The 20,461-nt window shown below is 40.7% G+C and overlaps 1 protein-coding gene across 1 annotated transcript in view; it reads left to right on the top strand.

The window, feature by feature from the left end:
* Positions 1 to 16,721, top strand: part of LOC127634552 (globoside alpha-1,3-N-acetylgalactosaminyltransferase 1-like) — a 34,421-nt gene extending 17,700 nt beyond the window's left edge. The window contains exons 4-8 of the mRNA XM_052114162.1: positions 5,083 to 5,109; positions 5,423 to 5,473; positions 5,975 to 6,004; positions 6,129 to 6,263; positions 15,489 to 16,721. Of these exons, the coding sequence (XP_051970122.1) occupies positions 5,083 to 5,109; positions 5,423 to 5,473; positions 5,975 to 6,004; positions 6,129 to 6,263; positions 15,489 to 16,179 (934 nt within the window). The 3' untranslated portion in view covers positions 16,180 to 16,721. The remainder of the gene's footprint in view (positions 1 to 5,082; positions 5,110 to 5,422; positions 5,474 to 5,974; positions 6,005 to 6,128; positions 6,264 to 15,488) is intronic.
* The last annotated feature ends 3,740 nt before the right edge of the window (positions 16,722 to 20,461 follow it).

Here is a 20,461-nt window from a genome sequence, read left to right as displayed (position 1 = left end):
TTGACAATCGAGTGTATGTTCAGTGAGTCAGGCCCACTAGGCAGCAACATGAAAATTACTAAACGGCTTACTCACTCCATTGTCTTTATGAAGGACAATGATTGCTGTGGGAATGTAAATTCTCCAAGGCCATCCTTAGTATCTTGTAAGGGGGTTAAGATGGGCAAGGAGGAGGCGAGAACCGGCTTGTCAATATCAATAATAATTTAATTAAACTCAAAACAAAAGCACAAATATAAACACACACACGACGGACATGCCCATAATTCTCACTCTCTCGAACCGTCGTCACCGGCCGCCTTTATCCCTCGCGCGCCCCATCAGGCCGATTGGGGACCGGACGTGCGACATTCTAGCCCGGCCCCGCCCCCCCTCCGCTCCACATATCTTTTCTCAGTTTGGCCAGAAACATCAGAGCAAAAGCAACTTTCCGTTGATGTAAGAGATTCTTGCATTCCCTGAATCGTTCATGTTTCTCTCTTGTCGAATTTGCAAAGTCTGGGAAAAAGAAAATGCTGTGGTTCTTCCAAGAAAGCTTTCCTTTACTCCTCGCCTCACATAACACGAGATCTTTATTGGATGATCTCACAAATGTGGCCAGAATTGATTGAGGCCTGTCTCCCTCTGCGGATCTCTTAGCCGGAACCATGTGAGCTCGCTCGATTTCCAGTTTATGGCCTGTTATGTCGAGCAGATTAGGAATTTTACCATATCTCGGCCTTCCTCGTGCTCAGGAATTCAAACAATTTGGATATTGTTTTGTCGATTACGTTCTCCAAGTTTTCCCAAACGCGTTCCAAATCTGCCTTGGTCACTAGTGGGTTAGCAGCTTATTCACTCTAGATAATCGATCCGTTTCTCGACATCTCACATTCTTGTAACCAACTCAGTGAATTTAGTCTCCATGGCCTTGATCGAGCAACATATTACAGCAAGATCCTCCAAGAACCTTTGCCAGCATTGCCGACATGCTCGACAGTTGACGCTGGATCTCTCCTGCCACACCGTCCAAATTGAGTCCCTGGTCTGCAACCCTGTCTGGGTTATCAGCTTGAGCATGTAAGTTTCTTTTAATGTCTCCAGAGCCCAAGGAAAATAAAACAGTTAAGAATCTGGTTGTACCGAATCTCACCAGTTTATGACATAAAAAGTATTAAAAACTAGCAAAGTGTGCAGAGCTCGCCATTCATATGTCCAAACCTCGCATGACGTCACGTGACTCTGAGGAGCTCTGTCATTGCTGGGTTGAGTTCAGGTGGTGTTTCTTCATCCAGGCAGAGAAGTCTACAAAACAGGCCGAGATTCGAAAAGTCACCATGGAGTCAGGCTGGAAAGACTTGTAGAGCTGAATGTTATCGGTAGGTTCCAGTAATGTGTATATATGTATATGTGTATATAGAGAAAATAGGTGGACCATGCACTGAGCACTGAGGTACCCAGTGAGCAGCTGATGTGACTTGGACACATCACCTCTTCAGGCTACTTTGAAAGACCTACTTGAGAGATACTGGATAATGAGGTAGCACGTTGCATGTGTGTGTGTGTGTGTGTGTGTGTGTGTGAGTTTGTGTGTGAGTTTGTGTTTGATGGATCGAAAGAGAAACTCAGAAAATGAGAGGGATCGCTTCTGGGATTACCTTTTTTGTCAGAAGTTCCATTGTTTCAAAATCGCCAAGATGTATGTTTAAGCACTTCTCAGCAGCAGCGAGTGTTGCCATATTTCCGTTGTAAACCTTAACAACTTTTTCAACACTACTGAGATGCAGGTGTGGCTGACATGATTGCTCTGTTTTTCTCTCACTGGTAGGGCTGGAAATCGATTCCAAAAATAAATTTGGATTAAAATCAAGTAACATACCAAATTTGTGACCGTTAATTGGCAAACTATAATAACTTCCCTGATTACAACACAAGTCTGCAACAAAGAGATGGCAGAGTTGAGTTAGCATCCTAGTTCACATAAATAAATCAGTATTTTTAAGTTTAAATGATCAATGTGCTGTACCTACAAAAGCGAGAATCACTTCTCTACTCGCTCTAGAAATTTTTACAGTGTTTTAAAAAAAGTTTTTAATTAGCCTACATTTTACATAAAAAATATTTTATGAAATAAAATAAAAAAAGTTATTTTAAATACATGTTATAAAATATGTATTTGTAATATTGTATGAAATAAACCACAACAACCTGGATTGTTAAATAAAACTGAAGAGTATTGTTTGGACATTTTATTCAGTGTACAAATGGTAGTGCACAGTTACAATCTTATACAAACCTCTTTCTAAACAAAAACTCATGAGCGATTATGGACAATTTTATTATAGGTTGAATGGTGCTTTTAAGACTATTTTTGGTAGTTCTTGTAAATGCAGCCACATCTACTCAAACTTCCCTCGAATTTAACCATTGTGCATGGTATGTGCATATAGGCCCTGATTTAATTTTAGAATGGACCTATTAATAGTATGTTGTTCATGCTATTATAAACAGCTCACAAGCTGTTTATTATGAGATTTAACATTACCTCCCTTTTTTCGGAAAGAGAGGATTCCACTGAACCTGCTGGCAAACTGAATTGCATAGCCGAGACAGATCACCTGATGAGCCATCGCGACGGGCTAAAAAGCGCTAACCAGGCTTCCAGCCTCTGTGCTAATGGCACCAGAGGGACGATTGGTTTTATCAGGCCCGGGGTGTGTGGTTTGTGGTGAGGCAGAACAGACACCCCACCGGGAAGATCATCCGGGGAGGGGGGGCCTGCAACGGTGGCCAGCACCTGGGGCAGGCGATTGGCCCAAGAACCGCCACACTTACCTGTTATGGTGGACGAGATGGCAAACTGTGTACGGGCAGAGAAAGTTGCCTTCCACGACTTCGCAAGCTCCTCATGTACTTCCGGGAAGAAAGGCACCGGGGCGGGGCGTGGACGTGAGTCATGCTCCGTGCCCAGAAACTAATCATCAAGCCGTGAATGCTCAGGGCAGGTTGGAGGGTACATATCAAGCCAGATGTTCGGAACTGCCCGGGCAAGCATGGCTGCCAACTCAGCGGCTGCCTCATACCACCCAATGGCGGGAGCTCAGAAGATTCCTCTGCTTCCAAAAGCAGAAGCCCACCCACTGATGCTGCGACTGATATCTCATCCTCGTTGGGACCCCCGAACAAGACATTAAATCCGCCCTGAGGTGGACCACCTGCATCATTCGTTAACTCTACCAGGCAGAACAAGCATGCTGGAGGGTAGGAGGACCGTGGGGTTTGAGCTGGCGGAAATGCGCTCATATCCAGATCGTCCGTGGTGCTCGCTGACCCCGCCGTCTGAATTTCAACCTAGGACGGACTGGGTCGGGAAGCAGCCACTGTGGCTCTCTGCGTCACAAAGAAGGAAGAGAACTGTGACTGCAACGGTCTCATGGGAATGTTCTTGCAGTGAGAATATGACCCCTCCACAAAAGCTGCCTCGGCGTGCTGTCAACCCAAGCACTTGAGACAGACTTAGTGGCCATCCGGTGGGGAGAGATAACGGCCACACCCAGTAGCACAAAGGCGAAAGGACACATTTAAAAAGTCGGCAATCTTTGCGCGAGCTCTTTTCGAGAAAATATACTCTTTTAGAACATACATTTTTTTACACCTGTAGACTCAGCTGCTGAAGCACCCAGGGGAAGCACAACACTTGACGTGTGACGGGACGAACACACACATGCACTCGGCTCTGAAGAACAAGTCTGAATGAGGGGTGCACGCCATCTCCTTTTATACCCGTATGTCCAGCGCAGAGAGCGGCATGCAAATTCCACTTGCCAATTTTCATTGGCCTTTTCTGAATAAAGCAAAGGTGATTGGGGCTCTCAAGAGTGAACCCCTAGTGTCATTAAATCAACACAACATCGAGTGAGTGACAGACAGGTGGCTTTCCTCAGGCAAGGCTTGTCAGCATCTGAGGGCTGAAAGTTTGCATGCCACTAACAGCCATTAGTGGCTGCAGCAGTACTGACTAAAAACAGCATTTACATAAAAATGGCTCAGTCAACTAAATTATTTTTAAAACTATATAAACACTCCTTTTTAAACAAATATGTGACCATACATTTGTGCGCCATACTATGTGTACATGTCATGACTTCTCTAACACTGGCGAGTTTGGATGGGAGAGTGCCAAGACGGTAAATAAATAATAAAAATAAATACAATAATGTATGCTTGTGCAATTGTTTTTATTCTTGTAGACAGTCTTTAGCAGTATTCATATTTTAATCATTATCAAAATATATATTAACATGTTAATATATGACACACAGATTGACATTTTATTGTATTTATAAGAATAACCAGTATTATTATTATTGTTGTTATTATGATTATTATTATTATCCTACATGTAAGAGAAAAGTACATATGTGACAAAGTAGTTTCTGCGTCATCTCCAGAGCTCTCCTGCTCTTTCCGATCCTCCATGTAGACATCAGCATCCACATTCACTCACTCATTTCATTCACTCCTTGCCTGTTATTGGGCACTCTCATATCCACTATAGGAAATAGTGAATGAGTGAAAAGTGAGCTATTTCAGACACAGTGGTGGTCTTTTTTTCACCTGTCAGTCTTTGATGCTCTATGGCAGTTTGGGCATACCAAGATGGCCACTTGAACACTTCCGGTGGCTTCACATCCTGCTGGCAGTTTTCCGTTGCGTCAGAGATCCAGTTCTTACACCTAGAGACTATTTAGCAGAGACGGGCCACTTCTGTTTAAATGAATGGGAAAAATTGGAATGCACAACCAAGAAGGTCTAGCGCCCAACGATCAACGGATGTAGAATGGAAGTCCTACTTTACAGGCAAAACAGCCATTCACCTTTTAGATACAGACATCGCCTGTCAATCAACTCACTAAAGTGCATGCACATTAGCTATACAAGCCGGGTTATTGATTGTGGTCAGCAATTCAGAGGTTTACCATGGAATCACTGTATTGGCCACATCACAAGTGGACGTACACAGCACAGTTCACCAAACACTACATTGAATGAGATGGCTGAAGTGTTTTTGTTTCAACATTTTAACCTGTTGCTTGTTTTCAGGTCAGGAGAGCAAAGGAAGTGCTCCAAGTAAGTACTTCTGACTAACACATATAATGTGCCTATCTTTTCCTAGTGAGCTGCCTTCCTGCTTACTGAATACATAGGCAACTGCCCTCTCACATTCTTTCAGTCTGACAGTAGCACACACTTTTGTCTTGTACATTGAGTTACTAAAGGTGCTTTAGTGTGCAGTAAGAGTTCTATGGACACTCCATAGCAAATACAAATAAACACTCTCAAACAAAGCATATATACAGACACTTGCTAATAAAACACAAACTCACATACTGTTTATTAATATAGTACACGAGTATTAAATTAATCTACTTATTATTATCAGTTCAGGATTAAAGGAACATCAGAAGAACTTGTATATGCACTCACCACAAGGGTGAGTAACCCCCCCCCCACCATGTGTTCTAACTGATTTACATTTATGTGTTACCGTAGAGTGTTACATGGTTGTCAGAGAAGTGGACACATGATCTTTATTCAGAGCCCTTGAAATGGGATCCACTCATGCACATTTCTGAACTTGATGTAATGGCAGTTTGTCAACTAAGTCATATTTAAATGTAAATTCGAACTTTGTTTGCAACCTAAATAATATAGATATTTTTAACTGAGGATGGTTCACTTTGATTTACAAGATATTTGTTTAATAATTTGAGGATACATAGATTGATGTTGGATGCTGTTCACCTGAAAACATAATTCTAATTAAAAGCAGGATTAAGATCTATGCCTAATTTATATCAGATAAACTATAAAACACTCTTGAAAAGAAAGTGGATGATGAAAACAGAGATGGAAAACAAGTACCAATGAATAAAAAACTGTGACATCCAAAATGTTTATATTTACTTACTGTATTTACTTTTTTTATGTGCAGACTTTTGAACAAACAGCCCAGTGTGGTGGGGTAAGTGTAGAAAACTTTTGTACAAATAAAACTAATCAACTTAATAATAATTAGCTAATCAGCTTCAGGTGCATTTGGATGTGCATTTCAAGCAAATGTCTGTGGATTTCCTTGTTTATTACAGCCCAGAAGGCATTATTTCCCTGACACCATGGTTGGCCCCAATTGTATGGGAAGGTTCTTTTGATTCAATGCTTCTTGATTCTATCTACAAACAACAAAACATCACTATTGCGACTACAGTCTTTGCTCTTGGAAAGTGAGTTATCTGTTTCTCTGATCATTGTATTTTAAAGAAAATCACAACTACATGACTGAAGACCTATATAAACACACTTATAAACCACTTATAGTGGTTATAATGCAAATTCTGTCATCAATTATTCACCCTTGTGTTGTTCCAAACCCATATGTCTCTCTTTCTTTAGTGGAACACAGAAAAAATTGATGTTAGAGTGACAGTCTCAGTTAACATTCATTTTCATTGTATGGAAAAAGATGCAATGAAAGTGAAAAGACTTACATTGATTATGTTTACATGGGCAGTTATAATAGAGCCATACCAATTTTTGTGCAAGAGCTAAAGAAATACATGTGCGAGGTGAGAGATTCACACATAACATGGATGTGCTCTCGCAATACATGAATGCGCTCATGACTTTAGGCAGTACTCTAACGCCATACATAGACTTTCCCTTTGAACAGTGTCGCTCATTGAAGAAGTCAGCAAACTAGTTCCACAACAGTGAGATGCACACACAACATGGGCAGGGGCGTAGCACCAAATTTTGGGCCCTGGGTACAAACCATCTTGCTGGGCCCCCGTACCAAATAGGTATGTATAGAAAACTGACTTCTAAGGGGCCCCCCCTGCCTCAGGCCCTGGGTACTCGGTACCTTTTACCACCCCAGTCCGACGCCCCTGAACATGGGTAATGTTTCTGCCATATGAATTTCTTACATTATTTACCCATTTATTTTGGCGCAGGTCAGATGTAGGGTTTTCTGTTGTGCTTTGTAGTGATATCTGAAGGCAGAAGTTGATGCAATTTACTCCTGGATTGCTGTAACTATATAAGCTCTGCTTTGCTTCACTTGGACATTATCCTTACAAACTCCATGTAAAGCGTAATAATAATGTTTAGACTGAGGAGGGATGTCAAGAATAAATAGACGATTAAGAAAATATTAGGTTTTTTTATATCTTCCTAGCAATCGCTGGTATTTAAGATTTATTTATTTTGTATCTGTCATTTGCTTCAGGCTGCATATTCAAGAAAAATCATGCTTTCTGCCTCATTCTATCAATGGATTCCACATAAAATAATATCGCATTCAATCCTCCAGGGAAGTTCGTACTTACGAGGTTGGAGATTTCACTTACGATGTCATGCAACAAAATTAAGTGAAAGCCACACATTAGATGCTTTATCTCTAGTTGATCTTTCTCTTGAGGCTATATATAATGATGTGACATGTAGTTTTATTGCACAAGACTGTCGCTGCCTAAACCTGCTAAAGTGAGTCTTATTTTATGGCAAGCTTTATTGTTACTTTTCATTAACATTACAACAATGCATACAAACTGAACTGCACAGTCAAAATCCATAAGCAAAACAGATTACCAATAACAATTTGCTTCCGCCATGATTCTTAAATTGACACGCCCCATTTCAGAAAGTCAGGGCTTCTTAAGTTTGCCAGTGTAAGGAAAAAGAGAGAAATAAATATGAAATTGCAAAATGGGTCCATTCTTTACAACTAAAATCACTTGAATGTACATGACATCGTATGCAGGACCTCCAACCTCATAAGCATGAATTTCCCAGGAGGACTTGAATGCACCAAAAGAAAATCCTGATTTTCCCACAGTAATTACAACTTTGTGGTGGCATTCATGTGCGCTCAACTCATAAATATGATCATTCCGACATGACTTGAACGTGTAACCAGTACAACACGACCCGCTCTGAGCGGGATTCGAATCAGCGTTTCTGGAATGGGTGGCCGGCGCACTAACTAGGAGGCTAAGGGCTACAGCCCCTTGCATCAGTTGCTAGTGCGCCGGTTGAGGGCAGGGGAGTGAGGTTTTCAAATACCGCACAGCTATCACGTACTATCTGGCTCCTGTTACAAACGCACTATATGCAAGTACTTGATGTCATTTGAAAGATAGACTGTCTGTATTCAGTAAATAATGTACAAGTTATAATGCCATAGTATGCACCTGTTATCAGAATCAGAATGAGCTTTATTGCCAAGTATGCTTACACATACAAGGAATCAGAAGCTTCCAGTGCACAAACAATACAACAACAAGACAGAGATAATAAAATAAAAAAATTGAATAAAAAGCAAATAGAAAATGTAAGTATATATATAAATCCACAACAGACAAAAATATGTACAAATACAAATCTGTTACAGATAGTGCAAGGGAATGTAATGGCAGAAGTGGTAGGAGATATTAGATAAATATGAATAGACTAAGCTGTGTATTGCACATAATTATTACTTAATGGGGCAATTTTAACTGTTCATGAGATGTATAGATTAAGCGAAAAAACTGTTCTTTTGCCTGACGGTTCTAGTACTCAGTGCTCTGTAGGGCCGGCCATAAGGCAACCGTTCAAAAAGGTAGTGGGCTGGGTGAGTGAGGTCCAGAGTGATTTTTCCCCTTTCCTCACACTGGAAGTGTACAGGGCAGGGGCAACCAAAAATCTGGTCAGCAGTCCAAACAGTCCATTTTAGTCTTCTGAAGTCCCATTTAATAGCTGAACTAAACCAGACAATTATTAAAGTGCAGAGGACAGACTCCGTAACTGCTGATAAGAACTGTATCAGCAGCGTATGTGGCAGGTTGAACTTCCTCAGCTGGTGAAGGAAGTACAACCTCTGCTGGGCCTTTTTCACAATGGAGTCAACGTGGGTCTCCCACTTCAGGTCCTGTGAGATGGTAGAGCCCAGGAACCTGAATGACTCCACTGCTGCCACAGTGCTGTTCAGAATAGTGAGCGGGGTTCCAATGTTGGGGTGTTCCTCCTGAACTCCAAAATCATCTACACTGTTTTAAGTGTGATCGGCTCCAGGTTATTTTAACTGCACCAGACAGCCAGCTGTTCTTCCTCTCTTCTGTATGCAGACTCGTCATCATCTTGTTACCCTATTTTATTGTATTTTAAGATGGATTTTGTTGCGATAGTCCAGGCAAGATTAAGAAGTTTTTATACTTGTTTTTTTTTGTTTTTTTATGAAACACAGATGCTACTGCAAAGATTGATGATATACATTTACATGTATGATATGAGTATTACTGTCGCAGACAGATAAGACGATTAAGATAAGGGGAGTCAATGGGCAGAATATAGACAATATAAATAGAGGCACATCAAAGTATTACAGGTGTGAATGGCTTACAGACTGCTGATCTGTCCAAAAATGAACAATTCTACTAGTGTTCGACATGTGTCCCTGCATTCCAAATGGGATAAATCAGCCTCCAAAGAGCACTTCAAAGTGAGAACAATCGTGATAGCTATGCTGTAAGATTGTTTCAAACAGAATATTCCAATAAAAATGACTTGAAAGATGAGTTCCGAGTAAATGTAATTTTTTAGCCCCACTCCTTTCAGCCCTCCAAATCTCTCATAGTGGATGGTAAATTCTTTGAAGGAAATAGGGCATAGGGATGATCACTTCTGAATGTAATGTATCCTGTGTTGTTGTTGCTCTTGTTTTTCTCTGTTTTGTTTTGCTTTTAACTTGTAGGTTACACATCGTGCGACACCCCCGTTTCACTGAGCATGTGCATAATGTAGGGCTGTTTGAGTCCAGAAATTCCTAATTCCAGACACATTTATTTCATTCAGTTTTCAATTCCGGAAAAAATTGGAGGTAAAATTAAATCTCATAATAAACAGCTCACTACAAGCCTTCTTTGCACTGTTTATAATAACATGACTGATATTTACTGTTAATAAGTCCATTCTAAAATTAAACCAGGGCATATTCACATACCAAAACATACTGCTCCAATCCCATGAGATAAATTTGAGGGAAGTTCATATGGTAAAAAAATATATTTGAAATATACAAAAAATGGCCACAAATGTATGTGAAAATACATTTACATAAATACATTTTCTACAAATATTTTTTTTTTTGCCATTTTTGTAAATATTTTAGAAGCATTTAAAAATATATTTTGCCCTCCATATATTTTCAATAAAAGAAAATTCATGCACGTAACATTTGAAGAAAATCTTTATTTGATGTCTAAAACGTGAACATGTATGTGAGACATTTGAATAAAAATCAAGCAAGGAATATACTTTAAATTTCCCCCAAAAAATAATTTCCAAGCAGTCTCAGTTCCCCCAGCTTAGAATTCACTGCAATCCCGAAAAGCTCATCTGGACACATTGGGAAACCTCTTCTTCACTGCCACATTTTAATGAAATTTGAGAGATTTCTGCCCTCCATTGACAGTCCACGCAACTACCAATTTGACACTTATTTTTTTGTCTTGTTTCCAGTCCAAATATAAAACATTCTTAAATCAAGATACATTTACTAGATATCTTATTTTCTCCAAAAATTTAATAAATATTATAATAATAATTAAGTGAGTTTTTGCTTAAAAAAAGCTAAATTATTTGCAAATGGGTAAGACAAAAAATCTAACGGAAACAAGATTATGTTTCTTACTCCATTGGCAGATAATTTTGTTTGTTTTAAGAAAAAAAATTTTCAGAAAACATCTTATGTCAATGTACTTGTCTAGTAAATGCCTCTTGATTTAAGAATTTTTTGATATTTGGACTGGAAACAAACAAAAATACTAAGAAAATATTTTTTACAATCCATATGAATTGAGTGGTTTAGTCCAAATGTTCTTAGTTGTGGTAAACGGAAGCTCAAACATGATTGCTTGACATGCGAGACCCAATGAGGTTCGTTCTCGTGTTACGCAGCACGTTTGAGCTTCAGCGAGACCCAATGAGGTTCGTTCTCGTGTACGCAGCACCTTTGAGCTTCAGCGAGACCCAATGAGGTTCGTTCTCGTGTACGCAGCACCTTTGAGCTTCAGCGAGAACCAATGATTTTCGTTCTCGATTCCACAAGTGTGGAATCTTGTTAAGCTATTGTAAACTGCACCAAAAACAACAACAATAATAATGACAAACAAATTAATGAATTGGATTTAAATCTTACTTCAGGGACATCTGCATTTGATTTCATGGGCTGAAATAAATAGGCAGAAATATTACTACTGAGCAACAAAAAAACTCTAAAGGTCTTAAATTTAAAAAGGCAAGGAAATGTGGAACATTGTCATTAGTAAATGTGCTTTATATTATGTAAACAATTCTAACCTTCCGGAGTAAGTGCTCTGTAGCCAGAAGTAGAGATGGGATTACTGTGAAAGTAAAATTAAAGTGGAAAGACCAAACTGTGTTTAGTGAAAGCACACACACACACACACACACACACACACACGCATGCATACATACATACTGTACATGCACGTGTGTATATATGTGTGTGTGTGTATATATATATATATATATATATATATATATATATATATATATATATATATTTTTTTTTTTTTTTTGAAAAAATCTCTTTATTTAGATTTATGTTCTCTTCTCTCTGCTGATTTATCACACGCTGTAGATGTTACATTTTTCTTTCATTCAACACCTTTAGATCATTTGGTAGGTTTGTGAGGTGTACCTTAAACATACATAATTGACTGTAAACAAGTACAATTATATGTAATTTATATGTAATTTATAGTTATGTTACCATCGTCTCGGCTTTGACATCTGTTGAAGCATTCCAGCATCAGGAAATAGTGACTGAAGTTTAACAAAGTTCCTGATCAGAGTCTCGTGTCCTTATGCAAGGGTTGATTGCTTTAAGGCAAGCTCCTTTAAACTTTACTAAAATAATCCTTTTAAGCAATATTAAACAGTGAGGACTGTAATAGTTTGTTAAACTGTGCTGGGAGGGAAGGATGTTGAAAAATGTGAAATCGTTGGTCTGTGGGGACATTAAAAGCATGTACGTTCTCACACGTTGGATGCCTCGCAGGATAAAGATGGCAGAGGTCCATTGGATAGTGACAGCAAGCTTCATGACATAGGTGGGGATATCTCGAACATTTATGAAGCACTAACTAAAATCTCAACCGACATGGAGGGCCTCGCAGAAATACGTTGAGCGATCACATCTATGTCAGCAAAACTTTCCACTCTGATCACAAGAATGAATGATGTTGAAAAACGGGTCGAATTTCTGGAGTCGTCCAAAAGAGAGCTACATGCTAACCTGCTTCTAAGGCTGATGTGGAAAGAGTATGGGAAAAACTAGAGGATCTGGAAAATCGAAGCAGATGTAATAATATGCATTTAGTTGGAATCCCAGAGGGAAAGAATGGTCAAGAGATGGTGAGGATTTTGGAGGGGCTTATTCCAAATTAGATTGACACTGCTGGCCACTGGCAAAGCGCAGGCACAGAGCTCCCGGGCAGCTTCCTGGGGCGAGTGACAGACCCCAATCTATCGCGATAAAATTCTAGTGGTCGGTTGCCAGAGACTTTGTTCTACAAACAGCAAAGAATAAAGGCAAGTTGTGCTGGGTGGACCACAACATCATGGTTTTTCCAGACTTTGCTAGAGCGCAGCGGAATGGTTTCAAAAAGTGTAAATAATCACTGCACCAACAGATGGTAAGCTTTGCACTGCTTTTTCCTGTTAAGCTGTGAATTGACGGCAAGGACAGACATAAGACTTTACATACCCATGACAAGCTATGGCCTTCATCAAATTTGCTGGCACGATGAACAATAAAGACTTCACATCATACATTTTATTGATGCAGTCTGAGAGGGTTTGTTGTTCTGTTGTCTGCCCACTGGCTCCTGCCTGACTCTCTCTCTTTTTTCTTTTTTCTCCCTCCCTTTGTTGACTTGCTTTTGAGCTCATCCGTTCACTTTGTGGATGTTATTGTTTGCTGTGGCCTCTTTTTTAATTTTATTGAATGCATATACGTACAGTTTAATGGCATGTTTTATGTTAGGGGGAAAGAAAGGGAAAAGAAGGAACAAAACGTCTAGGTTACGAATGTAACCTCCATTCCCTGATGGAGGGAACGAGACGTTGTGTCGAAGAAGCTACACTAGGGGTCTCTCTTGAGCGTCGAATATACCTCTGATCTATGAAAAAAGGCCAATGAGAAGTTGGCAGACAGAATTTGCATGTCCCGCCCCCGGACATACGGGTATAAAGGTGGGGAAATGCGTCTGTTTCATTCAGGAGTTTTCTGAAGAGCCGGAAATGGTCCGGCCACAACAGTGGCTCGGTTCAGCGACGTGGTCAGGAGGACACAACATCTCGTTCCCTCCATCAGGGAATGGAGGTTACATCCGTAACCTAGACTATCCCCATCTATCGCTCACTTCGATGTTGTGTCGAAGAAGCTACACTAGGGGTCCAATTTAAATCACGCCATGCACTGAGCCGTGTACGTGTACTACTGACACAGGAGCAGGCAGGTACTTGATGTGCCAAAATGACCAGCTGTATCAGACTGCACGTACCCTTCCCCCAGTGCGCCATAAAGCCGTCGGAATCCTTATAGTTACCCTAGACAGGGGAACAAGGCGACGCTTACCAACCTGGAAATGGGCCGAGCCTAGCCGGGCCTCTTTTCTCTCTATGTTTCTCGCATAGAGTCCACGGCTGGGGCCCTTACACGCATTGGGGAAGGGGTTCTTACCCAGTCCCCTATTTTTACAGGGGGAAAAGACCCTGCAGAGACCACACCTGCCCAGAGAGCGGGAGGTAAAAGTGGTGACATACAAAATCTCGCAAAGGTATTAAGTGTTGCCCAACCCACTGCTCTGCATATGTCTGCCAGGGAGGTGCCTCTGGCCAGTGCCCATGAGGACATAACACTCCTTGTTGAGTGTGCTCGGACCCGCAAGTGGGGGCACGGCCTGGGTGCGACAGGATAATGAAATGGCGTCCACCACCCAGTGGGAGAGCCTCTGTTTGGAGACAGTGTTCCCTTTCCGCTGTCCACCAAAGCAGACAAAGAGCTGCTCAGAACGTCTAAAGCTCTGCGTGCGGTCCAAATAGGTATGCCAAGCTCGTACCGGACACAGCAACGAAGGGGCTGGGTCTGCCTCCTCCCGTGGCAGTGCTTGCAGGTTCACTACCTGATCTTTGGAGGGCGTGGTCCTTTGAAGGAACCTTGGGCACGTAGCCCGGCCGCGGTCTTAGGATCACATATTTGTCTGCCGGACCAAACTCCAGGCAAGTGTCGCTGACAGGGAACGCTTGCAGGTCCCCGACCCTCTTGATGGAGGCGAGCTCGATCAGCAGGGCCGTCTTTAGGGAGAGGGTCCTGAGTCCAACTGATTCTAGCGGCTCGAAGGGGGGTCTCTGAAGGCCCGAGAGGACCACTGAGAGATCCCAGGAGGGGAACAGGCTTGGCCGGGAGGGATATAACCTCCGGGCGCCTCTTAGGAACCTGATAATCACAGCACAGCACCTGTGCAAGAATGCTCACTGGGGGAAATGCATAATTGCGTAGCCCCGTGTGCCAGCTGTGTGCCAGTGTGTCTGCCCTGAGGGGAGCCTCTGTTCGGGCATACCAGAGCGGGCAGTGGGAGGTGTCTTGGGAGGCGAACGGGTCTACCTGAGCCTTGCCGAACCGTTCCCAAATCAGCTAGACCGACTGGGGGTGAAGCCTCCACTCTCCGCTGGGCAAGTGTTGTAGCGCATCTGCCACCACATTGAGGTTGATGGGGTTGTGAGTCGCTGCTGGCTCCAAAGGAGGAGACGAGGGGTCAGTTGTGACATGTCACGGGAGCGTACGTTGCCTTGGCGATTTATGTATGCTACCGCGGTGGTGCTGTCTGATCTAGTGTTGTCACGGTAGCAAAATTTCAGTAGTTGGTACCAATACCAGTGAAATTTCACGGTACTCGATACCATTTTCGGTACCAAAGCAAAACACAAAAACAGGTTTCTGAACAACACTCTTTTAATAACAAAGTCTACAAAACATTAGCTGCAGAACTAAGAACAAAAATATGCCACTGAGCAACACTTAAATTTAAATATATTATTTTTTAATTATAACAAAAATGAACAATGTATGCTTAAAGTATTTTTGAACACTTATATAAGATTTGCTTCAACTTTTAATTTAAGTTTTTACCAAGTACTAAAAACAAAACCTAAATAAACAAGCATACATGAAATATATTTTATTTATAGCAAATAGAGTACCTGTATCGCAGTATCACCTGGAGCGTTGTTTGGTATAAAACGTTCAGTTGCTGAAAGAAATTAAATTAAAAAGGGACAATATTCTATACTAAATATACTAATATATTTAGGATCATTCTGTGTAGAAATGATTATGGACTTTATTTACTACTTTACAAAATCTCTTCTCTGTTTTTCAGATACACACAGTTTCTTACAGCTTTTCTGGAGTCAGCAGAGCAACATTACTTTGTTGGATTTCGTGTGCATTATTATGTGTTCACTGACAAACCAGAGGAGATTCCCTTAGTAAAACTAGATAAAGAACGGCAAGTGGTGGTATTAAAAGTCCCTAGTTCTACCAGGTGGCAGGAGATCACTTTGCGCAGAATGGAAATGGTGGAGAATCTGATTGAGGATCGATTGGCCTATGAAGCTGACTACATTTTCTGTCTGGATGTGGATACAAAGTTCTATGGCCACTGGGGTGTGGAGACTTTGGGTCATCTGGTTGGTGTGATACACCCTGGTTACTACGAAACAGCACGTGAACAATTCCCATATGAGCGTAGGCCAGAATCACAAGCCTTCATTCCCTCAACAGAGGGTGATTTTTATTATGGTGGAGCTGTGATCGGTGGCTTAGTGAAAGACGTGCAAGAGCTTACTAAAACCTGCCGGGTGCAGTTGGACATTGATGCTGCTAAGTCCATTGAGGCAGCATGGCAGGAGGAGTCTCACTTGAACAAGTATTTCCTTTATAACAAACCAAGTAAGTTGCTCTCACCTGAGTATCTGTGGCAGGACTTTAAAGCGAAAACAAAAGAGGTTAAAATAATTCGCTTTTCTCAAGTTATTAAAAATTATGCTGCAGTTCGTCCCAACCCATAGCAGATGTTAAACTAAAACATGAGCATTTGGAAAAAGTGTGGGTCAAAAGACTTGTAGACGAGAGATGTAAAATTAAATAAAACATTTTTTTTTCTTTTTTTTTTTTTTTTACACAGAGGCATTGTTACTATAACATAAAAAGAAAAAAATATTTGAGTTTTGGAGTTTGTCAGTTTTACATACTTTGCGCTCAATTAATATTACTGTACCTATCAACACAAGCAGAGGCAAAGGAGAAGGCAAAGAAATCCATTTGAACTCAAAATTGTGTTACTGTGTACATTTTAATGCATCTGATGTATTTGGGGGAAAAACAGGTATTGTAATTCCTTAATGTCATTTTTATTTTTCATGACACAGATTCAGTATTTGTACCCATGCACAATATGATTAATGCTACTTTTATGTGACAGCAGGTCCATCTGTACCTATAAATGATCTTAATTTAATTTTACATTGTACTGACATTTCTAATTTCTGCACTAATACTCAATGCTTTTATATGTATTTCACAGCAATTTGCCTGATTAAATGATGGTAAGAAGAGATATTTGAGTTTAAGTGTCATCTCTAAATGCATGTACATTCCCCCTAGAAGCTCTAATTCAAGGGTGGGATTGGGAAGAAAAAAACACCAGTGATACGTATAGTAAATAAATTACAACAGCAAAATTGCAATAGCCATCAACTGGATCACCACATATTTTAACAGGAGTGGCCATGAGAGAAAATCACTGCTTAGTAAATGTGATTAGAAAATCACATCTTTCATTACAAGTCTAATCATGGCTCAAAAAGCAGAACTTAATTTCATCATGTCTCATTTAAACTGTTTATTTGGCTTTATTTTCTTGGAGTTTAATTACCGTAAGCGATTTGAAAATTGTCTCAAAGCACCTTTACAGTGTGCAAGGTGTAAATTCCCTGCGAGCCAGCTTATAGCAACACACATAAAAAAACTCCCTGGGAAACGTATAAAGCTCTGTGAGGAACAAAGGATGCTTCAGAACATATTAATAGATTAATAAAAGCACTAAGTGTGCAAATGTAAAGTGATTAATTGACTGACCAATTGAATGAATGAATAACTAAAAAAAGGTTTAAGTTTTTTAAATTAATTTTTGAGCTTAATTAAGAGTTTCGGTATAATTTCACTTGCTCTTGAAAACAAAACAAGGCTTTATTAAAATACACTAGCTCGTAATATAGTGGTGACATCTGGCCGCCTCTGGTTTACTCGAGGTCTTGATCACTTCACCATCAAAGTGAACTCAACAGGCAATGAGTTTGATAAACAAAATTATTTATAAAATATCTCATGATAGTTTTTAAAATCTAATTGTACCCACTAATGTTAAGTAGCCTAATTATTAATAACTTTGGTCCCTTCCATTGTTAAAATGACAAAACTTGTACTTTAGTTATGCAACAATGTGAAAAAGATTGCAAAAAGCATTTATAAAAAATTTGTAACATTTTTTTTTTTTACCTTTTATTAACTTAAAGCTGCACTATGTGGGACCTGGGTAGCCCAGCGCGTATTGACGCTGACTACCACCCCTAGAGTTGTGAGTATGAATCCAGGGCGTGCTGAGAGACTCCAGCCAGGTCTCCTAAGCAAACAAATTGGCCCGGTTACTAGGTCAAGTCAAGTCAAGTGGTTTTTATTGTCGTTTCAACCATATACAGTTAGTACAGTACACAGCAAAACGAGACAACGTTCCTCCAGGACCATGGTGCTACATAAAAACAACAAAGGACCAACATAGGACCACATGAGACTACACAACGAAATAATACCTATATAAACTACCTATATATACCTATATAAAGTGCACGTGCAAACATGTGCAAAAAGTACAGGACAGTACAACAAATTACTGACAATGAACAGGACAATAGACAGTGCAGCGCCGACCAGTACTCAGTAGTGCAAAAAGATGACAGTTTCTAAAAATGTAAACATAACATACTATGAGATAATGTTCTATGCACATAGCAGTTATTGAGGTAGCAGACAGTTATAAAGTGACAGTTATTAAAGTGCAACTCAGGACACGTGTGTGTCAAACCAGTCTCTGAGTATTGAGAAGTCTGATGGCTTGGGGAAGAAGCTGTTACACAGTCTGGCCGTGAGGGCCCGAATGCTTCGGTACCTCTTGCCAGACAGGAGGAGGGTAAAGAGTTTGTGTGAGGGGTGTGTGGGGTCAGTCCACAATGCTGGTTGCTTTGCGGATACAGTGTTTTTTGTAAATGTCTTTGATGGAGGGAAGAGAGACCCCAATGATCTTCTCAGCTGTCCTCACTATCCTCTGCAGGGCTTTGCGGTCCGAAACGGTGCAAGTCCCAAACCAGGCAGTGATGCAGCTGCTCAGGATGCTCTCAATAGTCCCTCTATAGAATGTAGTGAGGATGGGGGTTGGGAGATGTGCTTTCCTCAGCCTTCGAAGAAAGTAGAGACGCTGCTGGGCTTTCTTGGTGATAGAGCTGGTGTTGAGGGACCAGGTGAGGTTCTCCGCCAGGTGAACACCAAGGAATTTGGTGCTCTTGACGATCTCCACAGAGGAGCCGTCGATGTTCAGCGGAGTGTGTTCACCTTGTGCTCTCCTAAAGTCAACAACCATCTCTTTTGTTTTGTCGACATTCAGGGACAGGTTGTTGGCTCTACACCAGTTCGTCAGCCGCTGCACCTCCTCTCTGTATGCTGACTCGTCGTTCTTGCTGATGAGACCCACCACGGTCGTGTCATCGGCGAACTTGACGATGTGATTCGAGCTGTGCATTGCTGCACAGTCATGAGTCAGCAGAGTGAACAGCAGTGGACTGAGCACACAGCCCTGGGGGGCCCCAGTGCTCAGTGTGGTGGTGGTGGAGATGCTGTTCCCGATCCGGACTGACTGAGGTCTCCCAGTCAGGAAGTCCACTAGGGAGGGTAGAGTCACATGGGGTAACCTCCTCGTGGTCGCGATGTCTCCGCAGTGTCATGCACATTGAGCCATGTGTGGATTGAGTAACCGCACCAGCACTAGGACCTACTAAGTAGTGGGAATTGGGCATTCCAAATTGGGAGAAAAGGGGGAAAAAAAATCAAATAAAAATAGCTGCTCTATGTAAGATTTTTTCCCTTTCACTGATTCACAAAAGTAAGCCTATAAAAATTATTAGCATTTTGAGCTGTCGGATTGGAATTGGTGCAAATTGCTGGCTTATGTCGTATGTTGTTCATCCTTGCGTCATTAAATCATGTCCATTAACACAAAAGAAGTACTGGCAGTATGTTTTCTGGTAGGGTTGTTGAAGCTTATATTGGTTGTCGTGCTTTTATAAATCGAACATTACTCATGCACTGTAATAAATGTCCTTAATTTTAACGGTAAAAGACTGTAAAAATGCTACAGTAAAAAAAACATTAATTGGTTAACGTGTAGTTACTGTAAAATATTGTAATGTGTGCTGGCAATGACAGGCAGATAAAGATGATGATGTGAAGAACCCAAGTGCAGTTTATTTATAAACGTGAACAAGAACAAAACATAAACGTGACTAGACTAGACTAGACTAGACTTGACTTGACTTGATTTGATTTGATTTGACTTGGAACAACGTTACACCAACAATACCAGACAAAGGACCATGGCAAATATGAGGGTTTAAATGCATGGGCAAGGGTAACAAGACAACCAATGAACAGACAGAACAATAAACAAGATAACAAGACTAACATACCAATGAAAACAAGATGCATGAACATGGAGGGAAACAGGATATCACATGACCAGCAAACACATGCTTATAAAACAGGAAATCACATGACATGAAACACATGACTATAGAATGGGAACTAGACTTCCAAAGTAAAAGACATGATCAAAAACACATTGAATGTGACAAATATTTGTAAAATATTTGTAATATATTTAAAAAGACAATACATATTGTTTTATGGTAAAATGTTGTAAACCATTTAATTTTTTAGACAGTTATATGGGAAAATCATACTAACGGTAAAAATGTATATGATGTTCTATTATGTAGGGAGTTTTGTGTTATATTAATTGGGGGCAGTGGTGGCTCAGCGGTTACGGCTCTGGGTAACTGACCAGAAGGGACGGATTCAACCATATACAGTTAGTACAGTACACAGCGAAACGAGACAACATTCCTCCAGGACCATGGTGCTACATAAAAACAACATAGGACAAACACAGAACCACATGAGGCTACACAGACTAAATAACATTTCTACATAAAGCGCACGTAAAAACGTGTGCAAAAAGTAAAG

This window comes from Xyrauchen texanus, chromosome 4 (assembly GCF_025860055.1).
Source record: "Xyrauchen texanus isolate HMW12.3.18 chromosome 4, RBS_HiC_50CHRs, whole genome shotgun sequence".
In the NCBI taxonomy this organism is placed as follows: domain Eukaryota; kingdom Metazoa; phylum Chordata; class Actinopteri; order Cypriniformes; family Catostomidae; genus Xyrauchen; species Xyrauchen texanus.
This window is presented reverse-complemented; position numbering and strand designations above follow the sequence as displayed.